Source organism: Ipomoea nil, unplaced genomic scaffold (genome assembly GCF_001879475.1).
Source record: "Ipomoea nil cultivar Tokyo-kokei standard unplaced genomic scaffold, Asagao_1.1 scaffold2826, whole genome shotgun sequence".
In the NCBI taxonomy this organism is placed as follows: domain Eukaryota; kingdom Viridiplantae; phylum Streptophyta; class Magnoliopsida; order Solanales; family Convolvulaceae; genus Ipomoea; species Ipomoea nil.
In genome coordinates, this window is record NW_017619254.1 from 5,472,217 (window position 1) to 5,498,909 (window position 26,693).

General features: G+C 37.7%; 1 protein-coding gene across 1 annotated transcript; it reads right to left on the reverse strand.

Moving 5' to 3' along the window:
- Positions 1-14,565: 14,565 nt before the first annotated feature.
- Positions 14,566-15,567, reverse strand: LOC109158796. Its single transcript, XM_019306691.1, has one exon. The coding sequence runs from the start codon at positions 15,565-15,567 to the stop codon at positions 14,566-14,568; it is 1,002 nt and encodes a 333-aa protein (XP_019162236.1).
- Positions 15,568-26,693: the final 11,126 nt, after the last annotated feature.

Here is a 26,693-nt window from a genome sequence, read left to right on the forward strand (position 1 = left end):
ACCAGAATTATTGTGTGGACCATGATCCACACAATCTTATGTAGACCTTAACAAAATTTACAATTTTAATATACTAAATGTACATTATTTTTGTACTGAATGTACATTATACAATATAATGTACACTCAGAACAAAAATAATGTACATTTCCTGAATACAATGTACATTATTTTTGTACTGAATATACATTATTTTGTATTGAATGTATATTATTTTACAGTAGACAAAATATGGTCCACACAACTTGTGTAGACTATGATCCACACAATAATGATTGGCAAATTATGGTCTACACAAGTTGTGTGGACCATATTTTATCTACTGTAAAATAATATACATTCAGTACAAAATAATATATATTCAGTACAAAAATAATGTATATTGTATTCAGGGGATGTACATTGTAAAACATAATTATTGGCAATAAAATGTCTATCATAATAATACATCTTTTATAGATTTTTGGTTTCCTTTTTTTTTTTTTTTTTTTTTTTTTTTTGGAAATTTTAATATTTTGATTAATTTTTTGTATATATAGATTCTTATTTAGGTGTAATTGTGTTATTTGGTTGTTTGCGGAGAATGTAGAAAATTCTCCCTTATCAAATATTAACAATGCTATATCGCAACAAAATAGTTGTAATTGTTCCACGAAACAATCGATGCGTGGATATTCTACTTTAAATGATACACCAATAAGTGCTCTTACAACCGGTAAATATTTTATATACAAGTATATCTAACACATTTGTAGCAAATTTTTAGTTATATATATATATATATATATATATATGTTAGGAATAAAGTGTAATGGTTTTGATATGCCAAATATGTATTTGTAGATCCCCCAATTTTATTTCTTAGGTCTAGTAGAGTCTCAGACCACGATCAGAAAATTATCTATATTTGAAAAGAGAAAAACAGAGGAAGATGGATGAAAATAGAAGAAGAAGATATAAAGCCTAAAATCAAGAATTTGTCTGGAGAAAATGACAAATTGAAGAAGAAGATGAATGATATGAAATCACGTCAAATGCTACTCAAAGAAGATATCCCAGAAGAATTTTCGTGAAGAAAATTAATATTGGAAGAATGCATGAAATTGACTTGGAGATCAAGCATCTATGGAAAGAAAGGAGTATATCAAAAGTGATTGGAGATTTAATCAAAAGTTGTACGGACGAAATGGATGATGCTTGATATATTATTTGAAATGGCTCAAGTTTGAAACTCACCATCAACAATTTTACAAGGTAAAATTTGAGAAGCCAAATTAAATTAATCTGATGGAGTTGGGCGCTAATTTAAGCTTTGGGCGCCGATTACAAGTGGAAATTGCAAAGGAATTGGGAGCTAGTTCGACAATTGAAATTGGGAGGAAGCTAGTTCGACAATTGAAATCAATTAAAATTGGGAGCGGAAGCTAGTTCGACAATTGAAATCAATTAAAATTGGGAGCAAGTTTCACATGGGATTCAATTAAAATTGGGAGCAAGTTTCACATGGGAATCAATTCAAGATCAAGATGGGAGCCAATGTAGAAGATCAAGATGGGAGCCAATGTAGAATTGAAATTGGGAGAAGTCTGGAGCCAATTTCAAAGTCAATTGAAAGCGGAGTCAAAATCAATTGGGAGCCAATTACAAGCCAATTGAAATTGAGTGAGTGTCAATTACAAAGGAGAAATTCAATTCAAATTGGGTTTCAAAGTCAATTGAAAGCGGAGTCAAAATCAATTGGGAGCCAATTACAAGCCAATTGAAATTGAGTGAGTGTCAATTACAAAGGAGAAATTCAATTCAAATTGGGTTTTAAAGTCAATTGAAAGCGGAGTCAAAATCAATTGGGAGCCAATTACAAGCCAATTGAAATTGAGTGAGTGTCAATTACAAAGGAGAAATTCAATTCAAATTGGGTGTGTCAATTACAAAGGAGAAATTCAAATTGGGTGGAAGTTCACAACCAGTTTGAAGTCTGAGAACACCCAGACATGAGAATGAAGAAGATGAAGATGAACTTACAGTGAAAATATTCTCACAAGGAAAAATACTAGTTTAACTAGTATGGGATTAAATTAATGAATATTTTTTAAATCCCAAAGATATAAAGACCACTTCAGAGCTAATCAGAGAAGCCGTTCTACACCCAGATATTTCCACTCAACGTAAAACCAGAGGAAATATCAGATGAAGTTCGAGAACCCATTTACATGGAGATGAAGCTCTAACAACGGCTAGCTTATCCTTTCTGACATCTTTGCAGAAGATAAGATAAGATCTCTGACAAAAAGATACAAGATTTCAAAAATGAGAGCGTCTCTTTCCAACGGACAGATTCTCATTACCAGCTATAAAATGATGAAGATATGAAGACTTGAAGATGGGGAACTCACGAACAAGAGAGCAGAAAATTTGAAATCATCAAGGAGATCGAATAGAGCAATTAAGCTTGAAAGAGCATAGAGCAAAAATCTCATTTGATACAGAGCATACCAAAAATCTTCAAGTGTGAAGTGAGAAAAGAAAAAGAACTCAGAGAGCTTCAAAAGAAAAATATTCTGAGAGTTCTTAAACAGAGCAAAACAGAGCATAAATATCAAGTGCTTAACTTGATATATTCGAAGAGAGAAAACACTCAGAGCTATCAAGAGAAATCATCCAGAGTGTTTATCTTCATCAAAGAGACCTGCGCATCATTGAAGATCATCTACAGAGTCTCAGAAGTTGGAAGCAAGACAACACTTGTTTTGGAGCAAAACAAGAGAAGGGAGGAAAGTAGCACGGAGCTGTGAAATCCTGGATTGTCACACGGAGCTGTGAGATCCGAAGCAGCAGTGTCGGAGGCACTGGGCGTGATTGGTGTGGGCTTGGTGATCAAAGCACCAGATCACGGGATACGTTTCTACCGGAGTGTGGAAGACGGGGGGAAAGTAACGTAGAGTCGTGAAATCCTGGGATAGTAGCGCGGCGACGTGAAACCCGAAGCAGCAGTGTGGTGTCACTGGGCGTGATTAGTGCGGGCTTTGTGATCAAAGCACTAGATCACGGAAATTCATTGTATCTTAGAACCAAGGAGTGGTAGATATAGTGAATTGCTCTTGGAGATAAGAGCAAGTGGAGTAGGAGGATTACACCACCTCGCGAACCGCTATAATTGTCTTGTGTTCTTTACTGTTTTCTTTACTTACCGCTCTTTACATATTCGCTCTACACGAGATATACTGCTCACACAATCTCACACACACTTTATGTTTATTTATTTCCGCTGTGCACCATACTCTAACAATCTAGTTAAGAGTTTTGGTTTATCTCTGGCTTAGCAATTGTTGTGCGGTGCGAAAAAGTTTGAAAGTCTATTCACCCCCCCCCCCCCTCTAGACTTTCACCTTACCTCTTTTGGGACCAACAATATATATATATATATATATATATATATATATATATATATATATATATATATATATATATATATATAAAAGCAAATAACTGAACAGCAAAGGGTAATATATGAGCACGTATTACTTAATATATGAGGACTATTGCTTGATGTTGAGAATATATGGATACGGTGGAATGGGAAAAACATTTTTGTGGAGAACATTGTCTTCTGCTTTAAGGTCAAAGGGTGATATAGTTCTAAATGTTACATCAAGTGGTATATCGTCTCTTTTATTACCCGGGGGAAGAACTACGCATTCAAGGTAGTCCGTTGGCACAGTTGATCATGCAAGGTAAGTTGAGAATTTGGGATGAGGCTCCAATGATGCATAAATTTTGCTTTGAAGCTTTGGACCATACTATGAGAGATCTAATGCGTGTAACAAATCCAAACAGCTTTGATTTGACTTTTGGAAGAAAAACAGTGGTGTTAGGTGGAGATTTCCGGCAAATTCTACCAGTTATTCCAAAGGGCACGAGGCAAAATATTGTGAGAGCAAGTATAAATTCATCCTATTTTTGCAGAAGCTGTAAAGTATTTAGCCGAAAGAAGGGCGTATCTCAGCTGTGATTCGGTATGTAAATCTGATTCTAATGTAGATATGTTGCTGATTTGCACACTCCAGAATTTTTAAATGGTTTACGGTGTTCTGGAGTTCTAAATCACTTATTGGCTCTAAAAGTTGGTTCACCTGTTATGCTTTTGAGAAATATTGAATACTCATTGGGTCTGTGCAATGCTACAAAGATGATTATTACAAAGTTGGCTGATCATGTTTTGGAAGCTCAAATAATGTGCAGATCAAATGTAGGTACAAAGGTCTTAATTTTGCGGATGTCCTTAACACATTCTGATTTAAGATTGCATTTTCAGTTCCAAATAAAGCAATTTTCGCTGATGTTATCATATGCCATGACAACAAATAAAAGTCAAGGTCAAACACTATCCAACGTCGGTTTATTTTTGAAAATGCCAGTTTTAATCATGATCAAATGTATGCAGCAGCGTCAAGAGTTAGTAATCCTAATGGATTAAAAATCTTTATTTATGAAGAAAATGTACAATCTCACAATACAACTACTAATGCCGTATACAAAAAAGTATTCAATAATGTGTAATACTAATTTCACGTTTGTGTCATGAAGTTATTACTGCTTATCATTACATTTTTGCATTATATGATACTATATATTATACACATTATATATATGGCCGTGCATCGCACGGGTGCAAATACTAGTTAATTTAATAACAAAAACAACAACAAAATTAAACAATATTAATAAAGCTAAATATAACAATAATAAATAAAATTAGATATAAAATTAATTAATTTTTGCAATTAACTATAAAATTATTATTTAAAATAACAATAAAAATAAAAATAATGTTTATCAATGAGTGCATCCTCGCGCAACTCATGAGACAGAATTGGATCTTGGATGAGGGATTCTCGTCCTTGATTCTCACGACAAGCTGATTGGACAGGAGAGTGGCGGTAATCAAGACCATGTTGGGCACACGTGGAGCTTCAAGCTCGGGATTGGGAAACCAAGGTATACTCGAAATCTCAAACACTACTTGCCACCGACCTAATCAGACCCCTCTCTACCCCATTAAATTTAAAATTTGAGTCACATTTCCTTAACCGGGAGACCAAATTGCATGACATCTTGGGATAAAGGAGTAATCTGTGCATGAGCTTCGGGGACGAAGCTCCTTGTAAGGGGGGAGGGTGTAACACCCCTGTTACGGCCTTTAATTCCGGACTAATCATGTGACCAATCCCGTTAATAATAATTAAAAAAAAAGGTTTAAAATTGGTTAGGATTCCCTTCAATAAATTAATGTGGTCCACAATGGACCATGGACCCTTATCCTTAAACCAAATCCTTAATCCTATAAGAAATAGGATAAGTGGACCCTTACCATTCAGACCCTAGTTGAGACTCCTAAATCTATATACAGGGACTTAGGAAGCATTTAGAAACCCTACCATAGTTAATTCTACCACACAAGATATTCCCAAAGAGAAACCTACAGAGGAATCCCCCTGCCACCAAACGTAGGAGAATCCACGGGAAGAAGATCTTAGAGAAGAACCTTATTAGCCAAGGATATTGATTAGGGCTAAGAGGTAACCCATGTCTCGACAAAACCTATTTTCCTTGTTATATCTTATTCATTGCCTCCTTTGATATATGATTCGGTGTTTGAGTCTTGATAGAGCTTTGCCTAGGGTTTATATTGTGTTAATGTGATAATCTTGATGTTTATGTGATAATCTTGATGTTCTTGATATTATGATTGATTATATGAATGATCTTGTATTTTGATTATGTCTAGAGCCCTAGGGTTATATCGTGAATTTCGTATTATGATGTTCTTGGTATATTTGGGTGGAATTATGCATGATCGGGTATTGAGTTTAGCCTAGGACTTATGTTTAGGACTTTGCATATAGATTCCTTGATGTTCCTGAATCGTTATATGATTTATGTTGGGTCTTGGTATGTTTAGAAATCGTGTTCGGATGTATTTGGTGTGATTCTTGGTTTAATTCCGTTAATTGAATACGTGGTGTTGTCGTTATGTGTTTGAATGCGTGTGGACATGGTTTCGGGTTCCACGAGAGATCCCGGGACCGAAAGTTGCCTGTGTATCAGTGGGGGGACTGACCACCCGCCACCTACCAACTGCCCGTATCACAGTTCCAGCGGGCAGCCGGCGGGCGGTGGTTTGCCCGCCAGCCACTCGCTGGAATAGCGTGTGGCCGCCGGTGGGTAGTTAGCGGGTTGCCCCCCACCCGCTAGAATCTTGGTGTTGGGCGTGATGTTTTCCCCCATTTGATGTTTCCCCGTGTCCCTTTGTACCCCGTTTGTCGTGTATGAGTCTCGTTTGGTGTTTTAGGCATCGTTCTAGGATTTTATGTGTAATATGTGTCGTTGTTGTTGTGTCTTTATTGTTATTTAATTATGTGTTAATTGATTCAATGGTGATGAGTATCGTGGTCATTGCGCAATGACCGGTGTGACTAATGATGATGATGATGATAAGATTGTGATTGGTGGAAATGAATTGTTGGCGGTTGGCACCACTTGTGCCAGTCATTGTACTAAAGGTACAGGCCATAGCGGTGACTGTGCTAAAGGCACACACCCACATTCGACTAGCTTGTTGTTTAGCATGAGTCAGGTTATAAGTTCTGCGGTGTCATGTTAGAGCTATATGCGCTAACCCCTTGATAGTGGCAGTAGAGGTGCGGATCATTGAATGGCACTGCGGCACCATCTTGATATGTTGGCGGTTGATAGGCGGTTTGTCGGTGGGAGCATGTAGTTGCCCGGAGGCATAAGGGGTGGTGATATAAGGGTGGCCTGGAGGTATAGGTCGGAACTAATATAAGGACGGAGGGGAGCTACAAGGTTGGAACTTGGTATAAGGTTGGAGGATGAATTGTCTGTTTGATGACTACTTGCTAATTGATTGTATTGAATGCCTGAGTTGCCTCTACTTATTATTTGTATGCTTATCTGTCTGTCATATCTTGTATTGCATGCTTCGGGTGCCTGTTAGTTCCTATGATTATCCTATGATATTGAGTCTGTTAATATGCCTTGAGTCTTAATCTTAGATTTAAACTAGCTTAGAGTCTCGTAAGTATATATTGTTAGGAATATATTGTAAATTTTGATGAGCCGAATGTATTTTTGAAAAATCAAGTTGTCCCCATTTTTATTTCTATTTGAGTCCACGGAGTATGATGCACCCATATCATGCAACCCATGTAAGTCTGGAAGATTATAATTTGATTTAAGATGTTAAGCTGGATTATAGCTTAACATAATTATGTTGCGGATAAGTCACCAAGAACCATGCTAGAGGAGTTGGAAGAAACTCGTGTGAGCTATGCCAAATGATCCTAAGTTCAAATCTTAAGTGAAGCATTTTTACCTTGCTTGGGAGACTAGCTAATACCGTATGGGAGACTAGCTCAAGTGTATTGGAGACTAGCTACCAAAGGGAGACTAAGTAAATTGGAGACTAACCAAGGTGAATACACAAAAACACACAAGTATGGTGGACCAAACTTAAAATCAAAACAGAGCATCTCACCATGACTGAAGTTTTTACAGAGGTTCCAGTATATTATTGTACAAGGATCATGAAGGAGAAAATATCTGATATATTTTCATCTGAACATCATGTTTTTACGGTGGAACCGGAGACGCTCGAAGAAGGCTGATTCGCGGAGAAATTGTTTTATACTCAAGCAAGAATCAACAGATAAATTATTTGATCAACTTGACATGTCAGAGCATTTATGAAGGACAAGAAATATCAAAATTGCCGCGCCGAATTTATTCAAAGTTTGGAGGCTACAAAATTCAAGACACGGCAACGGGCAAAATATTTAAATCATCTGAGAAAAGGAGAAATGACATCTACCTAATATTTCAGATCAAGTTGACAATATTATTTGATCAACTACAATTCAAAATGGACGATCGAGATCGAAAGTTGATCAATGGGCAAATAGCTTTCTTTGGCTATAAATTGTCCAAGCAGACTTGAAGACAAACACGGATTTACAAAAAACGAAAAACAAATCAATCATCAAGTGATATATTGAGCTATATACGATAGAATTCAAGTCTGAGAAAAGAAATCTTTGTATTTCATTGTAAATCTTCTACTGAGTGTAGAAAAGGGGCGGAGTAACTGGAGAGAGTGAAAAACCCAGTTGGAGTGTAGCTTTGTGCGTAGCACTCGGTGTAAAGGGCAGAGTAACAAGGGGAGCTTGTGAAAACCCTGTGAGAGCGTAGCTTTGTGCGCAGTTCTCGTGGTGTAGGAGTACAGCTTGGTGCGAAGTACTCGGGAAGGCGAAGTAACAGGAGGAGCTTGCGAAAAACCTTGGTGGAGTGTAGCTTTGTGCGAAGCACTCGGAGAAGTGTCGCTGGGCACTTATTCACTATTGTATCTGGGTGATCGAAGAATAGTGAATTTCCTCCTTGGAGTGAAAGGAGAAGAGTGGACTAGGAGGATTACACCACCTCTGAACCACTATAAATCTCTCTCTCTCTATTTACTTACTGCTCATATATTTTGTGCATGCTTATTCTAACTGTGAACTAACCCGATTACGATTTATCGCATATCTTTATCCGTCTGGGTTAGATAGTTCCCACGTTTGCATGCAAGCCAAACTTTGCATACATCATCTTTGAACCATATCAAGTATTTCTAACGTGTTGCATGTTTAGAATCTCTCTTTGAGCACCACACTTTTAAGCATAACACTTTACCGCTACCTATTCCGCTGCACACTCTAAGTTGTTTATCTAGTTGATGCTTGTTACTTAGAGTTGATTTATCAAAGTGTTATTTGCCTTGTGTGTTTTGCGAAAGAATTGGAAAAGTTAGAGAAGTCTATTCACTCCCCTCCCCCCCCCCCCCCTCTAGACTTCTCGCCACCCTTTAGGGTGCCTGTTAGTTCCTATGATTATCCTATGATATTGAGTCTGTTAATATGCCTTGAGTCTTAATCTTAGATTTAAACTAGCTTAGAGTCTCGTAAGTATATATGTAATTCAGTTTCAAAATGAGTTTCTTATATCTATCTATATTGTACTTAACGCGTTGGAGTGGGTTACCAGAATTACTCGTTGACGGTTGTTATACTGAATGTTTTTCAGGTAATGAGCATTAATTTCGGAGCGCGCTAGTCAGAGCCTGGGCTTAGCTTATTTATCCTTAGCTCTGTAGTTCGCATGTGTTCGTTGGGATTGTATTTGAATATTGAATTAAGGTCGTATTATGTTTAGCTGACTTAGCCTGTGCACCTAGGTTCTCAAACCTATGTGCACCCCGACACTTATAGTTAGCTCTATGCTCTGTTTGGGATTCGATCAATGGATTTGGCTTTATTTTATAAGTTTTCCCTTCGGGGAAAATTGCCTTGGAGTCCAAGTTCAAGTCCAAAACACCCAAAATCTCACATCAATCAACAAAGGAACTTGAACAACAAGAATAGCTCAAAGAATAGCATTTATGAACCCTAATCACAAACTCTAACATGCATAAACACAAGAATATGCATAAATCCTCCCAAGAACATCAGTAGATCATCAAGAAAGCATCAATAACAAGTATAAAATAGGTTTTGTAGAACATGGGTTACCTCTTATGCCTAAGAACACTCTTTCCAACTCATATTCTTCCTCTTGAAGGTCTTCTTCAAAATCTTCCCAAACACAACCAAACCTAAACAAAACAACAAAACTTAGATAAAGATAAGGAAAGACTAAGTAAAAACACTAGCCAATTTTAGGACTTACCCTTCCTAAGGTTTTGGTGGATGCAAGTTAGGATCTTGGTGGATTCCTTGCAAGATTGGGGGGGGGGGGGGGGTTTAGTCTAGCTTGGGGAAGAAGCTAAGCTTTTAGAGAGAAAGGAGGGAGAAATGTATTTCTTGCATAATGTGGAAAATACAAGAGTGGTGATGCTAGGGAAATATCTTGGAGGTCAAGTAAAAGTTGGGGAAAGACTAAAATAGTCTCCCTTGTTCTCAAAATGGTTAGGAAGACATCAAAAGCTAGCTAAGTACAATGCATGAAGCACATTGTCTTTCTCATTGACTAATTCACTTGACTAAGGAATCTGGTCAATTTAGGTCCTTCAACTATTTAATAAGGAAATTAGGAAGGAATTTATAAAGCAACCTTAGAATTAATTAGACAATTAATTTCGTTTAAATGGTAATTTTCTGGGGTGTCACAATGTACGTGTGAAATCGACTATGAAGGTTAGTCGCAAGATAAGTTATAAATAATCTAAGTGTGATTATATATATATATATATATATATATATATATATATATATATATATATATATATATATATAAATTAGTGGTTCATAAAATTTTTCTACTCCACTTTTCACCTTATAACCCAAGGAGTTTTTCACTATGTATTGTTACAAAAATGCAGGTGAGTGCGGAAGCCTTTCGCATTCACTACTACTTATCTTGCTTCTTCTGGTGACAGTCATTGGAATAAGTCACGAACTCCGGTTCGACTTAATTTTTCACTATCTAATCAAACTCTAGCCAAGGTTCAACAACAAAGTTGTCTTACTAGGATGATATTCCAACCCTTCAATTGAGAAAGATGATTGATGTTGAGAGTTGGACATTTATAATCTAGATGATTCTCTTTTAGCATAGAATACTTGATAAAGTGTTGAGTTTTCTCTTAGAAATCTTTCAACCAACATTACAATCAGCATCTTCTTCTAAACTTGGGTCCTCCTTTTATAGAAGAGGGGTTGAGTGCCAACTTGAAATTTGAATTTCCATGTTGTGACTTGGCAAGTGGTAGCCGTTCAAAAGTTGTCAAATTCCCAAAAGCTACAGCAAATGCCTTTATTTGTTTTGCCATGAACCATTAGGTAAAGACTGTTTTTTCCTTGTAAGTGCTTAACCATACTTTGGTTAAAAAAGATTCCTTCTACTTATATGTATAGACTTGTATGTGTTGGACAAGTTGGCTTTTATCTAACAACTCTTTTATTCATCCTTTTTATAAATTCCTTCCGAGGTTGATGCATTCATTTTGTCCTGAAAAACAATAACCTTTATCTTCCGAGGTTAAGTCCCTTCCACTCAACCACACCTCCAGATTATATAGTTAAAATATTGATATACTATTTGGAGTTGTAACTGATACATCATCAACAACGGCGTTGTGGACAATGCCTGAAACGATATGATGAAAGGTATAGTAGTTTGAAATTTTATTCAAAAATTATTTTTAATATTTCGATCAGTTACAATTTAAGGCGTGTCACACTCACACTTGCTGTTACAAAGTTAATTCTCATATAACATTAGAGTTAGTTTATTTCAAGTGGACACGAGTCTAAGCTTTTCGGTCTCATTTTTGAATCTCTTTTTGACTCGATCAAAATTGAAAATGTACCCACTCAAAATTGTCACTATAAATGTCGTTTTTAGTTAATTTTTTAATATGAAAAATGTATGAATTTCATTTAGCTTGGAAAATGAAGTTTACCTAGTGCACATGCCCTCTTGTAGTGACTGCATACTTTCCTTGTCACATGGGAAAAAGAGTCTTGTTTAACATATACTTGCAATACCATTTTGATCAGAATGGCATTATCCGGGGTCCTAGACGGTACATGGCAGAGTAGACGTGTTTCTAATATCAACTGTTATATTATGAGCTTAAGTTTAAAGTACACTACAAAAACTAACTCATAAATTTATATTTGATCCAATTCTTATAAATGAGTTCAGATTTTCATTAGTAATTGATTTCATATGCATTGGAATTATGTATTGTAACACCCCGTGTTACGACCCCTAAAATCAATTAAATCATTTAATCAATTACCCAAAAGAAAGAATAAAATCACAATAATTAATTAGGAAAGGCCCACCATAGTCCACGGGCCCTTATCCCTAAACCCAATCCTTAGTCCCAAAAGAAATAGAATTAGCAAGCCTATAATATTAGTTCCTAACTAGGACTCCTAAATATATAAATAGGGGACTTAAGAGGCACCTAGAACGCCCCACCACAATAAACGTTCCACCACCCCAAAGAGCTCCAAGAATTCCCTTAGAAGAAATCAAGAAAGCAAGAAAGCTTAAAGAAAGACCCTTCATAGGCAAGGAATTAGTTAAGGCTAAGAGATAACCCATGTCTCAACAAAACCTATTTTCTTAGTTATGATTCCCCTCTTAGGATTTCCCGATATTATTGTGTATTGATGATTTGAGATATTATTATTGATGATTGGTGGGATGATTTCCATGGGTGATCTTGATAATGAAAGGTTCTTGATAATTATGGTGTTCTTGACGATTACATGACGTTCTTGATAATTACATGGTGTTCCTGATGTTCTTAATGATTATATGAGGTTCTTGATAGTTATATGATATTCCTACCGAATCTTGATTTTGGAAGATGAATTGTGTTCTTGTTGATTTAAAAATAATTAGAACCCTAGGTTATGTCGTGGAATTCGTATGGTAATATTCTTGGTATATTGGGTGGGATTTCGCATGATTGGGTGTTTATTATGTTTAGAATAGCATGATAGGTTATGTGCCGTTTGTTTCTTGATTTTGATCCGTTAATTGTCTACGTGTGTTATTAATTGCGTTTGAAAGTGTCTAAGCATGGTTCCGGGTTCCACAAAGGTTCCCGGGGCGTTTTTGGTGAAAAGAGTCAGGGGGGTAGGGGACCCGCCACCTACCCGCGGCCAAAAAGAGGAGCTCCGGCAGCGGGCAGCCGGTGGGCGGGCAGCTGCCCGCCGGGCACCCGCTGCCCGGAACAGTAAATCCCGGCGGGCAGCCGACGGGTGGACCCCCCATCCACCGGCTACCCGCTGGAAATTCCCACCCTTCGGGACCCTGGCTTCCCCGTTTGATGTTCCCCCGACCCTCGTGGTGTCCCAACGGACTCCGTCTATCGTGCCTATGTTTAGTTTAATTTTCGGGTACCGTTCGTAGGTCGTATGAGTCTTATATATTGCATGCTAGTTGAATTGGTATCCCGTTGACCTAGGTGAAAGAAGTATGAACCCTTAGGACTATTCTTAGAATGTGAAGGATCACGCATAGGTTTTGTTATACGTTTTCTCCCCCTTCCCAATGTGTTAATGTGGGTTGCATGTTCTTGCTATGTGTTATGTGTGCATGTTACCCCGATTCGGTTGAGATCAATCGGGCTATACGGGCAGTCGGGTGGGCTGAGAACCATACCGGCTGTTAACCAGGCTGGTAGAGACCGGTCAGGTATATAAATATTATATAGGACTAAGATCCACTATACGGGCAGTTGAATGGGTTGAGAACCATCCCAACTGTTAACCAGGCTGGTAGAGACCGGTCAGGTATAAAAATATTATATAGGACAAAGGTCCACTATACGGGCAGTTGAATGGGTTGAGAACCATCCCAACTGTTAACCAGGCTGGTAGAGACCGGTCAGGGATATAAATATTATATAGAGCTGCGGCTCATCGGTCGGTTGCGATCGACCCCTCCGTGCTGTGAGACGGGGCAGGGTGCTGCGGGGCCGTGTCAGAGCTATATGCGCTGACCCTTATGTATGGGTATGCGATTGGTCCTGTGGAGCCAACAAAGTGTGCTGTATGATGAGATAAGAAGGGTTGATGTTGTGACTGTTATAGGGCTCTTGCTAGTAATGCTTAGTTATGGTTATTAATTGTGCTTATCTTATCTGTCTTGCCTGTTGTGAACCGTATATGCTGGGTATAACTGCTGTCTGTGCTTAGCTCTATCTGTTGAGTCTATCCCTGTTTTAAAAGCTAGAGTTCGTAGGATATATCTTCATGTTCAAAAATGGTTTTCGTATATCTATATATATATATCTATATGTATTGTATTTCAACACGTTGGAGTGGGTTACCAGCATCTCTTGCTGAACAGATATATTTGGCTTTCAGGCACAGACGAGTAGATCACTGGAGCGCGTTAGAAGCTTGAGGCGTAGCTTAGATAGTTTCCCTTGTCGGCCTGTGTGCCATGATTTAGTATTGATACTGATTGAGGTTTTAGAATTTAGCCTGTGCACCCGAGTTCTCTAGCTCGGGTGTGGCATAGCACCCCGTACTCTTTGTATCGTAATTTGGGATTTAATGAGATTTTACCTTTATTTTATATGTTTTAAATATCTTGAAAATCCGGGGTGTTACATGTATAGCTGATATTATTAATCTTGGAAGAAATGAGGTTTCCTTGATTTCTACAGCCTAAAAATCGTTACAAGAGTAAATGTTGTTTAACTATTTCCTTTTGTCATATTGTTTGCTTGTCACTTGTCAATCTTTGTATTTTCCATTCCCGAGAAATTAATCTCTTCAATTCGATTTCTATGTTCTGTCGGTATTGGGGGAGGAATTAGGACAGAGGAAGTAGCCGGGTTTGGACTTTGGAGGATGAGCTTTAGCAGGCGAAGCTTCCAAGAAGAAACAATTGTTGAGGAAACGGAAGAGAAGAGATAGACCCGATGAAAGAAAAGAGAAGTGAAATGATTAAAATATCCTTTTTTTTTAAGCGAAGTAACTTTTATTAAAGGCGAATCGCCCCGCAGGTAGCAAAACCCCCGAAGTCATACAGAAGAGCTAATTTAGCCTTGACAGGTAAGGTTAGGAAAGAGCAAACAACCGCGGGAGAACTTGCAACCAGACCCTCCACCGCGAGGGCATAGGCTACTTGGTTGGCTTCCCGGTAGACATGCGTTAACATCGAACCCCAAGACAGGAGGGAGGAGCGAATGTAAAGGATCGAGTCACCGATTTTCCATGGAGACCTCGCTTCCGGTGAGGTAACCAAACGAGCAAGATCTAGAGCATCGACCTCAATGGCAGAGGGCCGCAAAGCCATTGCTTCACACCACTGAACAGCTTTCCTCAACGCTAAAGTTTCAGCTTCAAGAACTGAGGTCGCCTCCAATCTGAAGTAAAGCCCAGCAATGCAGAGACCTCTGGAATCCCTGAGAATAGCCCCACCTGCTGCGCCCGCCGATGTGAAGACGGCATCCGAGTTGAGTTTCAGCCTGCCCGATGGCGGTGCTAACCACTTCACCCAGATCGTTGTCCTTCGTGGCGGAGCAGCAAATCTGGCAACCATACCTTCAGAAAGGAAGCAGGCTGCTAAATCATTCTTGCGGTAAGGAGGGTTAGCCAGCGAAATGAGATAGGACTCATGTTTAATTCGCATAATAACCCCCGAAGGTGAAAAGGTAGCGCCATTGAAGATGCAGTCATTGTATGTTACCCATAGAAACCACAGGAGAAGGCATGGCAAAAGAATACTTTCTGGTGACGAACCTGGTGAAGCAGAAATCCACCATGCATGGCAGGCAGCACGAATAGAGTGGGCGTTGTTGAGGGCTAAGCCAAAAACTCTACCAAAATAAGTCCAGACTTGATGGGCAGCGGAGCAATGAAAGAGGCAGTGCTCTAGGCTAGCACTTGCAGCAATGCAGAATGGACAGAAGGACGGCATACAGAAGCCAAAATGCTCAAGAATATCCGGGAAGGGAAGGATACGCCTCAGCAACTTCCACATGAACACAGAGATTTTAAATGGGATATTCCTTCCCCAAATGCAGGAAGATGACAAACAGGTTCCCTTCTTTGGCCGCAAGGAGACGTAAGCTGAAGAGAAGGTGATTAAAATATCCTTATTATTATTTTACTCATTAATTTTTTTTTATGAGATTTGACCGGTAATTTGGTGGGAGTGATCAAAATTGAATAGTTAAGGTACTAAATTAATAATTTTAAAAGTCGCGGATTGCAATTAACAAGATCTCAATAGTCACAGAACCAAAATTGAAATTTACTCAGCATATCATTTTATTTGAAATTTGAAAAAACTTTAGGCTTTGGTATTTATAGATTAATAAATTTTAGTCCTACCTAGATCAATATAATTATGTGAACTTCAGTGAGTCTTATGGTATGTGTAGTTTGTTTGTGTCATGAAATATTGTTTTAAAAATAATAAAGTTAAATTACCATATGGTATGATGACTCTCAGTATCATTATCCATATCTCTATGTTTTCTTGATCTCAATTATGATAATTAAGTAGGCCTAAATACTTGATTACATGTTATAATTAATCATGAAGTGGAAAAAAGCGGCTGGTGCTTTTCTCTTATCAGAAGGTTTCATTGCTCATCAGAGCCGTCCGACAAATCGGGTGACCATTTGGATTAATTGGGTAACTCCACCGGTGGGGAGGCTAAAGTTAAATATGGATGCTTTTTTCTCATCGGCTGGCGCGGCGGGTGGGGCCTTCTTGAGAGATTCACATGGCCAGATGTTTATGGGGCTGTGCTTCCGACTGGACGCGTCATTGGCTCTGGAGGCGGAGGTTCTTGCCTTCCAGCAGGCCATTCAATGGTGCGATATGATTGTAACTCGGCCTCTGATCATTGAGGTAGACTCTCAAGCTCTAGCGGTCTTGTCTCTTCATCGAGCGAGAAGATTCCTTGGAGGATTAGATCGGCTGTCATCTACGTTCGCTTTTATCTCTCAGAGTGGGGGTCTACGATCCGACACCCTTACCGTGAGGCTAATCAGGTCGCTGACGCTCTGGCGGAGGAGGGTCTTACTGCTAGTTATCCAAAGATTTTTTCTTTTCTAGATTCTCTTCCTGTAAAAGCCAAATTAGGTTTGTTGTCTGACCTCAAAGGTTTTGTTTCTCATCGGACTATCTGTTGTCAATAAAAGTTTCTTTGCTTAAAAAAAAAAAACATATAGGTTAAAATGCATAAACAAAATTGAGACATCAAGATTTTAACGTAGTTGAATCCATGAGGCCTTAGCTGGCCTAGAATGAAGCTCAATTCGCTATGCATTTTTAATTACATAAGACATAGCAGCTTATACAAGCAAGTACGAAACTTGAACACTTCCCGTTGCTCTTTGCGTAACGACATAGGAATTGAGAACACGACTCCCTCATGCTACAAGATCTCTCTTGCCTTTAGATGAAACTGTTCCCATTGCCCTTTGCGTAACGACTTAGGAATTGAGAACGTTTGGTTGGGCTTCCCTCCTATGTGGTAAATAGCTCATGTTTGGACCAAGCCAATTTGTATCCACTATAATTTTTGTTGGACCTCCACTCATCTTGAGCCCGAATTATTATTACTATTATATATTTATATATAGTATATAATTAGGAATTTTGAATTAAGGAATATATATGTTTATGGAGAATTGGAAACAAGGTGAGGTGGCAGCATCTTGTGAAAAGGAAACCAAATTTATTTCTTTTGGCTAAGTTGAGAAAAATGAAACAACTTTCCTTTGTTTTTGGATGCATTCTCCCATATATATATATGTTTGGCAGTGGAAGAAGCGTGCTAGCGTGCTGCGAACCCTTTTGCTTCATCTTTCATTATTCTGTTCGACAGACAGAGAGACGAGAAGGGTAGTGAGGTTTGCTAACTTCTTGGGTATTTTCTTCATCAAATATTTTGGAGGTCAGCTTATTTGTTCCAGGCATCTTTTGGGTATTCTCGTACTATTTGTATTCTTTTCATCTTGCTTGTGGTGGTTGAATATTTTAAGTACGAGTTGGTATTCTGTTTAGGCCTGTGGAATATAATAGAAGTCTTTAGCCTAGAATTATTGTATTTGATGATTTGTGGATGTTTGGCTCGTGTGGTAGCCTGAAACTTTGTACCCAAGATTTATTATAGTGGATTATTTGGTTGGTAGTGGTCCCGTGGTTTTTTCCCCGATTTGGGGTTTTCCACGTAAATCTTGTGTCTCTTGTTTTCATATTTATTTTTAACTGTTTTGTATCCTTTCGTATTTGTGCACTGTGACGGGTCTGTGATTTTCATTGTCACAGGAAGTGGGATTTTCCCAACAAAGTGGTATCAGAGCCTTGGTTGTTGATTGGGTACATTTGACATGGAGACAAATATGAGTAATATGGTACGATTGAATGGTAGAAATTATCACATTTGGAAGGCCAAGATGAAGGATCTTCTGTTTGTGAAGAAATTACATCTACCTGTGTTTGCAACTGCAAAGCCAAAAAGCATGTCAGACGAAGAGTGGGACTTTGAGCACCAACAAGTTTGTGGTTATATTCGCCAATGGGTTGAAGATAATGTTATGAATCACATTATCAACGAGACACATGCCAGAAGCCTGTGGGATAAACTTGAGACCCTTTATGCTTCAAAGACGGGCAATAACAAATTGTTTTTGCTAAAATAGTTGATGAATCTAAGATTCAGGGAAGTTACATTGATCAATGATCATGTCAATGATTTTCAGGGTGTTCTTGATCAGTTGTCTAGCATGGGCATCAAATTTGAGGATGAGGTACTTGGTCTCTGGTTGCTTAACACTTTACCTGATTCTTGGGAAACACTTCGGGTTTCTTTGACCAATTCTGCTCCCAACGGTGTTGTGACCATGGAGTATGTCAAGAGTGGTATCTTGAATGAAGAGTCAAGAAGAAGATCTCAAGACACCTCCACTTCTCGGTCAGGTATTTTGGTTACAAATGATAGGGGGAGAAACAAACAAAGGGGTCAGAAGGGTAGAGATAAAAGCAGAAGTAAGTCAAGGTCATAGCACAAGGATGTTGAATGTTATCATTGTGGCAAGAAGGGTCACATCAAGAAAAACTGCTTCAAGTTGAAAAGGGAACAGAAGCAAGACAAGAAAGATGATCACACAGAGAACCAGGTTGCAATAGTTAGAGCAGATTTGCTTCTTGCTTGTGATGAGAACGCCGTCAATGTTGCATTCCAAGAGACAACTTGGATTGTAGATTCAGGCGCATCTTACCATGTTACACCAAGGAAGGAATTCTTTACTTCATATACTCCAGGTGACTTTGGAGAGCTAAGAATGGGTGATGATGGTCAGGTGAAGGTGATTGGTACCGGTACAGTTTGTCTTGAGACCAGCAATGACACAAAGCTGGAACTTAAAAATGTAAAGCATGCACCGAGTATCAGACTGAATCTCATTTCTACAGGAAAACTCGATGATGATGGTTTCTGTTGTTTCTTTGGTGATGGACATTGGAAAATCACTAAAGGCTCGCTGGTCATTGCACGAGGTAACAAGTCTTCTAACTTGTACTCTTTACAAAGCTCTATTTCTGGTGATTCAGTGAATGTGGCAGCAAAAGAATGTGCATCAGAATTGTGGCATAAACGACTTGGCCACATGAGTGTGAAAGGGGATTGATTACCTTGCCAAGAAGAAGAAGCTTTCAGGAGTAAAGGAAGCTAGATTGGACAGATGTGTTCATTGCTTGGCAGGGAAACAGAAAAGAGTTTCTTTTATGAGCAATTCTCCTTCGAAGAAGCCGGAGCCACTTGAGTTGATACATTCTGTTGTCTGTGGACCAATGAAGGTTAGATCACTTGGAGGTGCATCTTACTTTGTGACCTTCATTGATGATTATTCTAGGAAACTCTGGGTTTACACTTTGAAGCACAAAAGTGATGTGTTTGGTGTGTTTAAAGAGTTTCATGCCCTTGTTGAGAGACAGACAGGGAAGAAATTGAAGTGCATTCGTACTGATAATGGCGGTGAGTACCGTGGCCCATTTGATGAGTATTGCAGAATGCACGGTATTAGACATCAGAAAACTCCTCTTCAAACTCCTCAATTAAATGGCTTATTAGAGAGGATGAATCGGACAATTATGGAGAGAGTCAGATGTATGCTTGATGACGCAAAGTTGCCTAGTTCTTTTTGGGCAGAGGCAGTTTCCACAGCTGTTCATGTTATCAACTTATCTCCCGTTATTGCTTTGAATAATGAAGTTCCTGATAAGGTTTGGTGTGGAAAGGAAGTTTCTTATGATCACCCCAGAGTCTTCGGTTGTAAGGCATTTGTGCATGTCCCAAGAGATGAAAGATCTAAGTTGGACTCGAAGACTAGACAGTGGATTTTCATTAGTTATGGTCTTGATGAAGTTGGCTACAAGCTGTATGATCCAGTTGAGAAGAAGCTTGTGAGAAGCCGTGATGTAGTGTTCTTTGAAGATCAAACCATTGGAGATGTTGACAAAGTGAGAAAGCCAGAATCTCAAGACAATGGAAGTTTGATTGACTGTGAGCCAGTTTCCCGCAAAGATAAACATGATGCTGATGAGGTTCAAGAGAATGGGCAGAACGGTGATCTTGTACCAGACAATCAGGATGATACAGTTGATGTGGATGGTCATGTTGATGATGTTGTGCACCAGGAACAAGAAGTTCCTTCGCAGGTTCGAGTTGATCCTCCTAGAAGGTCTAACAGGGAACGGAGACCATCTACTCGGTACTCTTCCAGTCAGTATGTGTTATTGACTGATGGGGGAGAACCTGAGTTCTATGAAGAAGCTATGGAGAGTGAGCAAAAGAGACAATGGCTTGAGGCTATGCAGGATGAGATGAGTTCCCTATATGCAAATGATACCTTTGAGTTGGTAAGGGCACCAAAGAACAGGAAAGCTTTGAAGAACAGGTGGGTCTACAGATTGAAACATGAAGAGGGCACTTCAGTTCCACGATTCAAAGCTCGACTGGTGGTGAAAGGTTTTAGCTAGAAGAAAGGTATTGATTTTGATGAAATTTTCTCTCCTGTTGTGAAATTTTCATCCATTAGAGTTGTGTTGGGTCTAGCAGCTCGTTTGGATTTAGAAATTGAGCAGATGGATGTAAAGACAGCATTTCTCCATGGTGATTTAGATGAGGAGATATATATGGAGCAACCTGAGGGATTCAAAGTCAAACGGAAAGAGGATTATGTTTGCAGGTTAAAGAAGAGTTTGTATGGATTGAAGCAAGCTCCGAGGCAGTGGTATAAAAAGTTTACTTCCGTTATGAGTAAGCATGGGTACAAGAAGACTTCTTCAGACCACTGTGTTTTTGTAAACAGATTCTCTGATGATGACTTTGTTATATTGTTGCTTTATGTTGATGATATGTTGATTGTTGGTCGCAATGTTTCAAGAATTCAACAGTTGAAACAAGAGTTAAGTAAGTCCTTTTCTCTGAAGGACATGGGACCAGCAAAGCAAATTCTTGGGATGAAGATCATTCGTGACAGGCAGAACAAGAAGTTGTGGTTATCTCAAGAGAAGTATATAGAGAAAGTACTTGAGAGATTCAGTATGGATAAAGCTAAGCCAGTGAATACACCTCTTGGTATGCATTTCAAGTTAAGTAAGAAGCAATGTGCCTCTACTGAGAAAGAGAATGAAGAAATGCAAAGAGTTCCTTATTCTTCAGTTGTTGGTAGTTTGATGTATGCCATGGTATGTACAAGACCAGATATTGCTCATGCAGTGGGTGTTGTTACCAGATTTCTCTCAAATCCAGGGAGAGAACATTGGGATGCTGTGAAGTGGGTTCTGAGATATCTTCGGGGTACTTCAAGTCTGAGTTTGTGTTTTGGTATAGAGAAACCTATTCTTGCCGGGTACACTGATTCAGATATGGCCTGGGACATTGACACCAGGAAATCTACTTCAGGTTATCTAATTACCTATGCAGGGGGAGCAGTTTCATGGCAATCAAGATTGCAAAAGTGTGTTGCTTTGTCTACCACTGAAGCTGAGTTCATAGCATCTGTTGAGGCCAGTAAAGAAATGCTATGGATGAAGAAGTTTGTTCAGGAGCTCGGGTTTGTTCAAGACAGGTATGTGCTCTATTGTGATAGTCAAAGTGCAGTTCATCTTGCAAAGAACTCCACGTTCCATTACAGGTCAAAACATATTGACACGAGATATCATTGGATTAGAGATATCTTGGAGTGCAAGATGCTTGAACTTGAAAAGATTCATACTGATGATAATGGGTCTGACATGATGACTAAAGCTTTGCCAAGCGGGAAGTTTGAGGATTGTTGCTCTATCGCCGGGATGGCGATATCTTCCACATAGTCGGGAGGGGGAGATTTGTTGGGTTGGGCTTCCCTCCTATGTGGTAAATAGCTCATGTTTGGACCAAGCCAATTTGTATCCACTATAATTTTTGTTGGACCTCCACTCATCTTGAGCCCTAATTATTATTACTATTATATATTTATATATAGTATATAATTAGGAATATTGAATTAAGGAATATATATGTTTATGGAGAATTGGAAACAAGGTGAGGTGGCAGCATCTTGTGAAAAGGAAACCAAATTTATTTCTTTTGGCTAAGTTGAGAAAAAGAAAACAACTTTCCTTTGTTTTTGGATGCATTCTCCCATATATATATGTTTGGCAGTGGAAGAAGCGTGCTAGCGTGCTGCGAACCCTTTTGCTTCATCTTTCATTATTCTGTTCGACAGACAGAGAGACGAGAAGGGTGGTGAGGTTTGCCAACTTCTTGGGTATTTTCTTCATCAAATATTTTGGAGGTCAGCTTATTTGTTCCAGGCATCTTTTGGGTATTCTCGTACTATTTGTATTCTTTTCATCTTGCTTGTGGTGGTTGAATATTTTAAGTACGAGTTGGTATTCTGTTTAGTCCTGTGGAATATAATAGAAGTCTTTGGCCTAGAATTATTGCATTTGATGATTTGTGGATGTTTGGCTCGTGTGGTAGCCTGAAACTTTGTACCCAAGATTTATTATAGTGGATTATTTGGTTGGTGGTGGTCCCGTGGTTTTTTCCCCGATTTGGGATTTTCCACGTAAATCTTGTGTCTCTTGTTTTCATATTTATTTTTAACTGTTTTGTATCCTCTCGTATTTGTGCACTGTGTCGGGTCTGTGATTTTCATTGTCACAGGAAGTGGGATTTTCCCAACAGAGAACACGACTCCCTCGTGCTACAAGATCTCCCTTGCCTTTAGATGAAACTCTTGTTGCAAATGTGAACTCCTATTCACAAAGGCTTGGAAATTGAGAACACGACTCCCTCGTGCTGCAAGATCCTGCTTACATTTAGATCATGAAACTCTTGCCTTTAGATCATGAAACTTTTGTTGTAGGTGTGAACTTCTATTCACAAAGATTGGTAACCAATTTCCTCAACTTTATTGTGTAGTCCACGGTCGATTTTTAGATTTTTATGGCCTTGTTTTTGTAAATAAATGAGGCCATACCAAAATAAACACACGGTTCTACCATTCCTCCATGGAGTTTTTTAAGATTAATTGTAATTTTTTTTTGTTTTTAATTTCTTAACTAGCTAGGTAAAAATTAAATGTTGGGCCCTCTAAAATTTGACGTCACTGTTGCACAGCCCAAAATCCGGCCCTAGTTTAGTCTCCTTCAAAAAGAAACACGTGTCAAACCTACGATGAGTTAACCTGCTAAACAAGTCAATTTGGACTTAATTGAATAATTTTACCAGTTTAGGAGATTTGAATGAAGTTTTTTTACTTAGAGGACCCAATTGCACTATTCGGTTGACTTAAAGGGCCAATTTGACCATTTTCTGATTTTGTATAATGTATATTCAATACTTTTAATATATTAAAAATGTATTTTTTTTTATTATTTACACGACACTGCAATAATTTGCCTATTTTAGATGCTAGTTCTAGAATTCCTAAGGGGCCTAATTTGGGCCAATCTAGTAGCAATCCTACTACTTGAAAATCATGATAGATGGTTTATCTTGTGTTATATTGATCTATCAAAATTTATATACATGTGTAATGAGTTGTATGTTGGAGAAAAATGTGTTTTTTTTGCATGAAGTTTGAAGGCTTAAGGTTTTGAGGGGTCTCTACTCTAAAATTTTTCGTGGCAGTGTGTTCTGTAACTCTGGTGCATTTCAAAGGGACAAGGCCACAAGTCTGTAGGACCTGTGACCAAGCCCCTCAGGAAAGAGGCGGGGGTGAGTGGTGGGGTGCTGAAGCCCGCCATCCCACCCCGTGAAGTCCACGGGCTCCACCTAGTCCCGTGAGGGGACTGGCCAATCTCACGGAGCCCGCAGTTCTAGGAGTCTTATAATCCTACCCCGTGTGATTTGGTGTATTTTTGGTTTAAATCTAATCAAGTGTGAAGTGTTATTAAATTATATTTTCAATGAAATCAGTACTACTTCCTCAAGAAACCTATACTTGAAGTTTATGAATTTATGCCTTCAAGTAAACTGTTCTTTGTTTCAAATGTATATGTATGTAAATGTTTGGAAATTTTATATATATATATATATATATATATATATATATATATATATATATATATATATATGTATGTATATATATATATGGGTGATTACATGTGGCCATGTTGTTAGGTGTGGTCATATGGTCAATTATAGGCCATTAGATTAGATAGATCCAATGAATCATATTAATCAAGATTTTTTTCAGTATTTTCGCGCACATTTTCCTACCCAGCGAACTGCAAGGGTAAACTCGTCATAAAACACCGGAATAGGGAAAATCACATTGTTGTGTGTTTTATTACACTATTAGTGTATGTTGTCAACATTGTTGGTGTATTCTGGAACCCGACTGCTATAAATAGCCACTGTAATTACTATAACACATGAATACACTATTGGTGTGTTTCACTCTAGTGTGTTTTATTACACTATTGGTGTATGTTGTCAACACTGTTGGTGTATTCTGGAACCCGCCCGCTATAAATGACCACTGTAATTACCATAACACCCCCACTTACCAAAACGCGCGAAAATTCTCAGAATTACCACTGCCGTTAGATTAAACTGATTCAACGACACAGATACGACCACACGACCACACACACACACACACACACATATATATATATATATGTGTGTGTGTGTGTGTGTGTGTGTGTGTGTGTGTGTGTATTCAAATGAGAACAAGTATATTATAGAGGACTGTGAGGACAGATGTAGTGTTTGCCATTAGCCGGTAGGTCGTGTGCATAGCCGAATATAATCGTGTGCCACAGTTTGTATGTCGCGTGCTAGATTTGTTAATTTATAGAGTCTGAGTTCGAAACCTGATGTTTACATTTATTCTTGTTTGCCATTATGTATTAAGTTGTGTGCCCATTATTTGTCCTCACAGTTCTCTATATATCGTTGTCCTCATTTGAACTCAACCATATATATATATATATAGTTTTTACGCGCATTGCTCGATTGGGATAATGTACAATGTTTTTTTTTTTTTTTTTTTTAAATAAGTACTTTAAAGTATATCAAGACAAAATTATATTGGAATTGTTCATGCATAGATAATTGAATGTTGAATTTGCGTATTTAAATAGGTAATTCTAAGTTTAGAAATGCAAGATAATATATTCAAGATTGATTATGATTGTCAATAAAATAATTGTATAGGTATGGTTGAAATCAAATACGGGACATAAGGAAGAGAAAATATAAATTAGGGCATAAAATATTAAATATATACTAATATTGAAGAGGTAACTGCTGATTGCCAAACAACGACATTGCGAGATAGTTTCACTTCAATTTGTTGTGCGATTTGAATATCTTTATGTCAATAAATCTCCCAAGTAGTTAATATGATTCGCTTAATTATATATTTTTTATTTTTATAAAACAATTATTATTATTATTATTATTATTATTGTTGTTGTTGTTGTTGTTATTATTATTATTATTATTATTATTATTATTATTATTATTATTATTATTATTATTATTACTATTATTATTATTATTATTAAATATATGTATATTATCCTTAGGTCATTTTACATATTAATCTAAATAGCTGATTTTTTAAAATATCTTTTTACCAATCGTTGATATAATTCGCTGGTCAAATTCACTAATATAATCCGCTAACGCTAACCGCTAACTGCTGATAATAGACAATGTACTAAATATAATCCATTGATGAATTTGAATGTAAAGAATTTTTACATTGAATAAATATAAAAGACAATATAACTAATAAAATTATTTCTCTTAATTAATTTATTGATAATGAATAATTTTTTTTTAATAAAGACATTGTAAGGACAATGTAACGAATATAATCAATTGATTAATTTGAATGTAAAGAATTTTTATATTGGAGAAAAATAAAGACAATATAACTAATGAAATAATTTCTCTTATTTAATTTATTAATAATGAATAATTTTTTTTGAATAAAGCTAAGACATTGTAGACACGTAATTCTAAATTAAAGAAATGCATATGTATTTTTTTTGGCTGTAGCTACTAAATTGTTATTTAATTTAATAAGAGTAAAATAGAGTACTAATTATGTCAACTTTATTTGGGGTGGGGTTCGAACCTAAGACCTTAGCTTTCTTATTGAAATTAATGAGTAAGTTAATGGTGAACTAACATAAATTAACGTAAAAGATAATATTTAACGGAAAAGTTAACGGATAACCATATTCATTAAGGATAAATTAGGAAATCTTAAGAAAAAATTAAAATCTGATCAATCTGAGCCATTTATTTGATTAAAAAATTTGACCGCCATTTTTTCTACCCATTATAGGCCTAACTCTCTTGGGCTCTTATCAGTATGGTAGATATGGTAGATATATAAACAAAGAACGATTGCGCCTTAACGTGCGGTCAGTACGGTCGCACCAATAGTTAGGCAAATATGCACCAACAATGTTAGGAAATCCAAAACACAAATATGCACCATTAGCGAGCTGAGTAATTCTCTACACACAAATACAACAATCTTGGTCCGTTTGTAATTCTCTACACACAGCATCAACAACTCTTAATCAAGATATTTAATGTCTAAAACACAACACTCATCGTATATATTTTG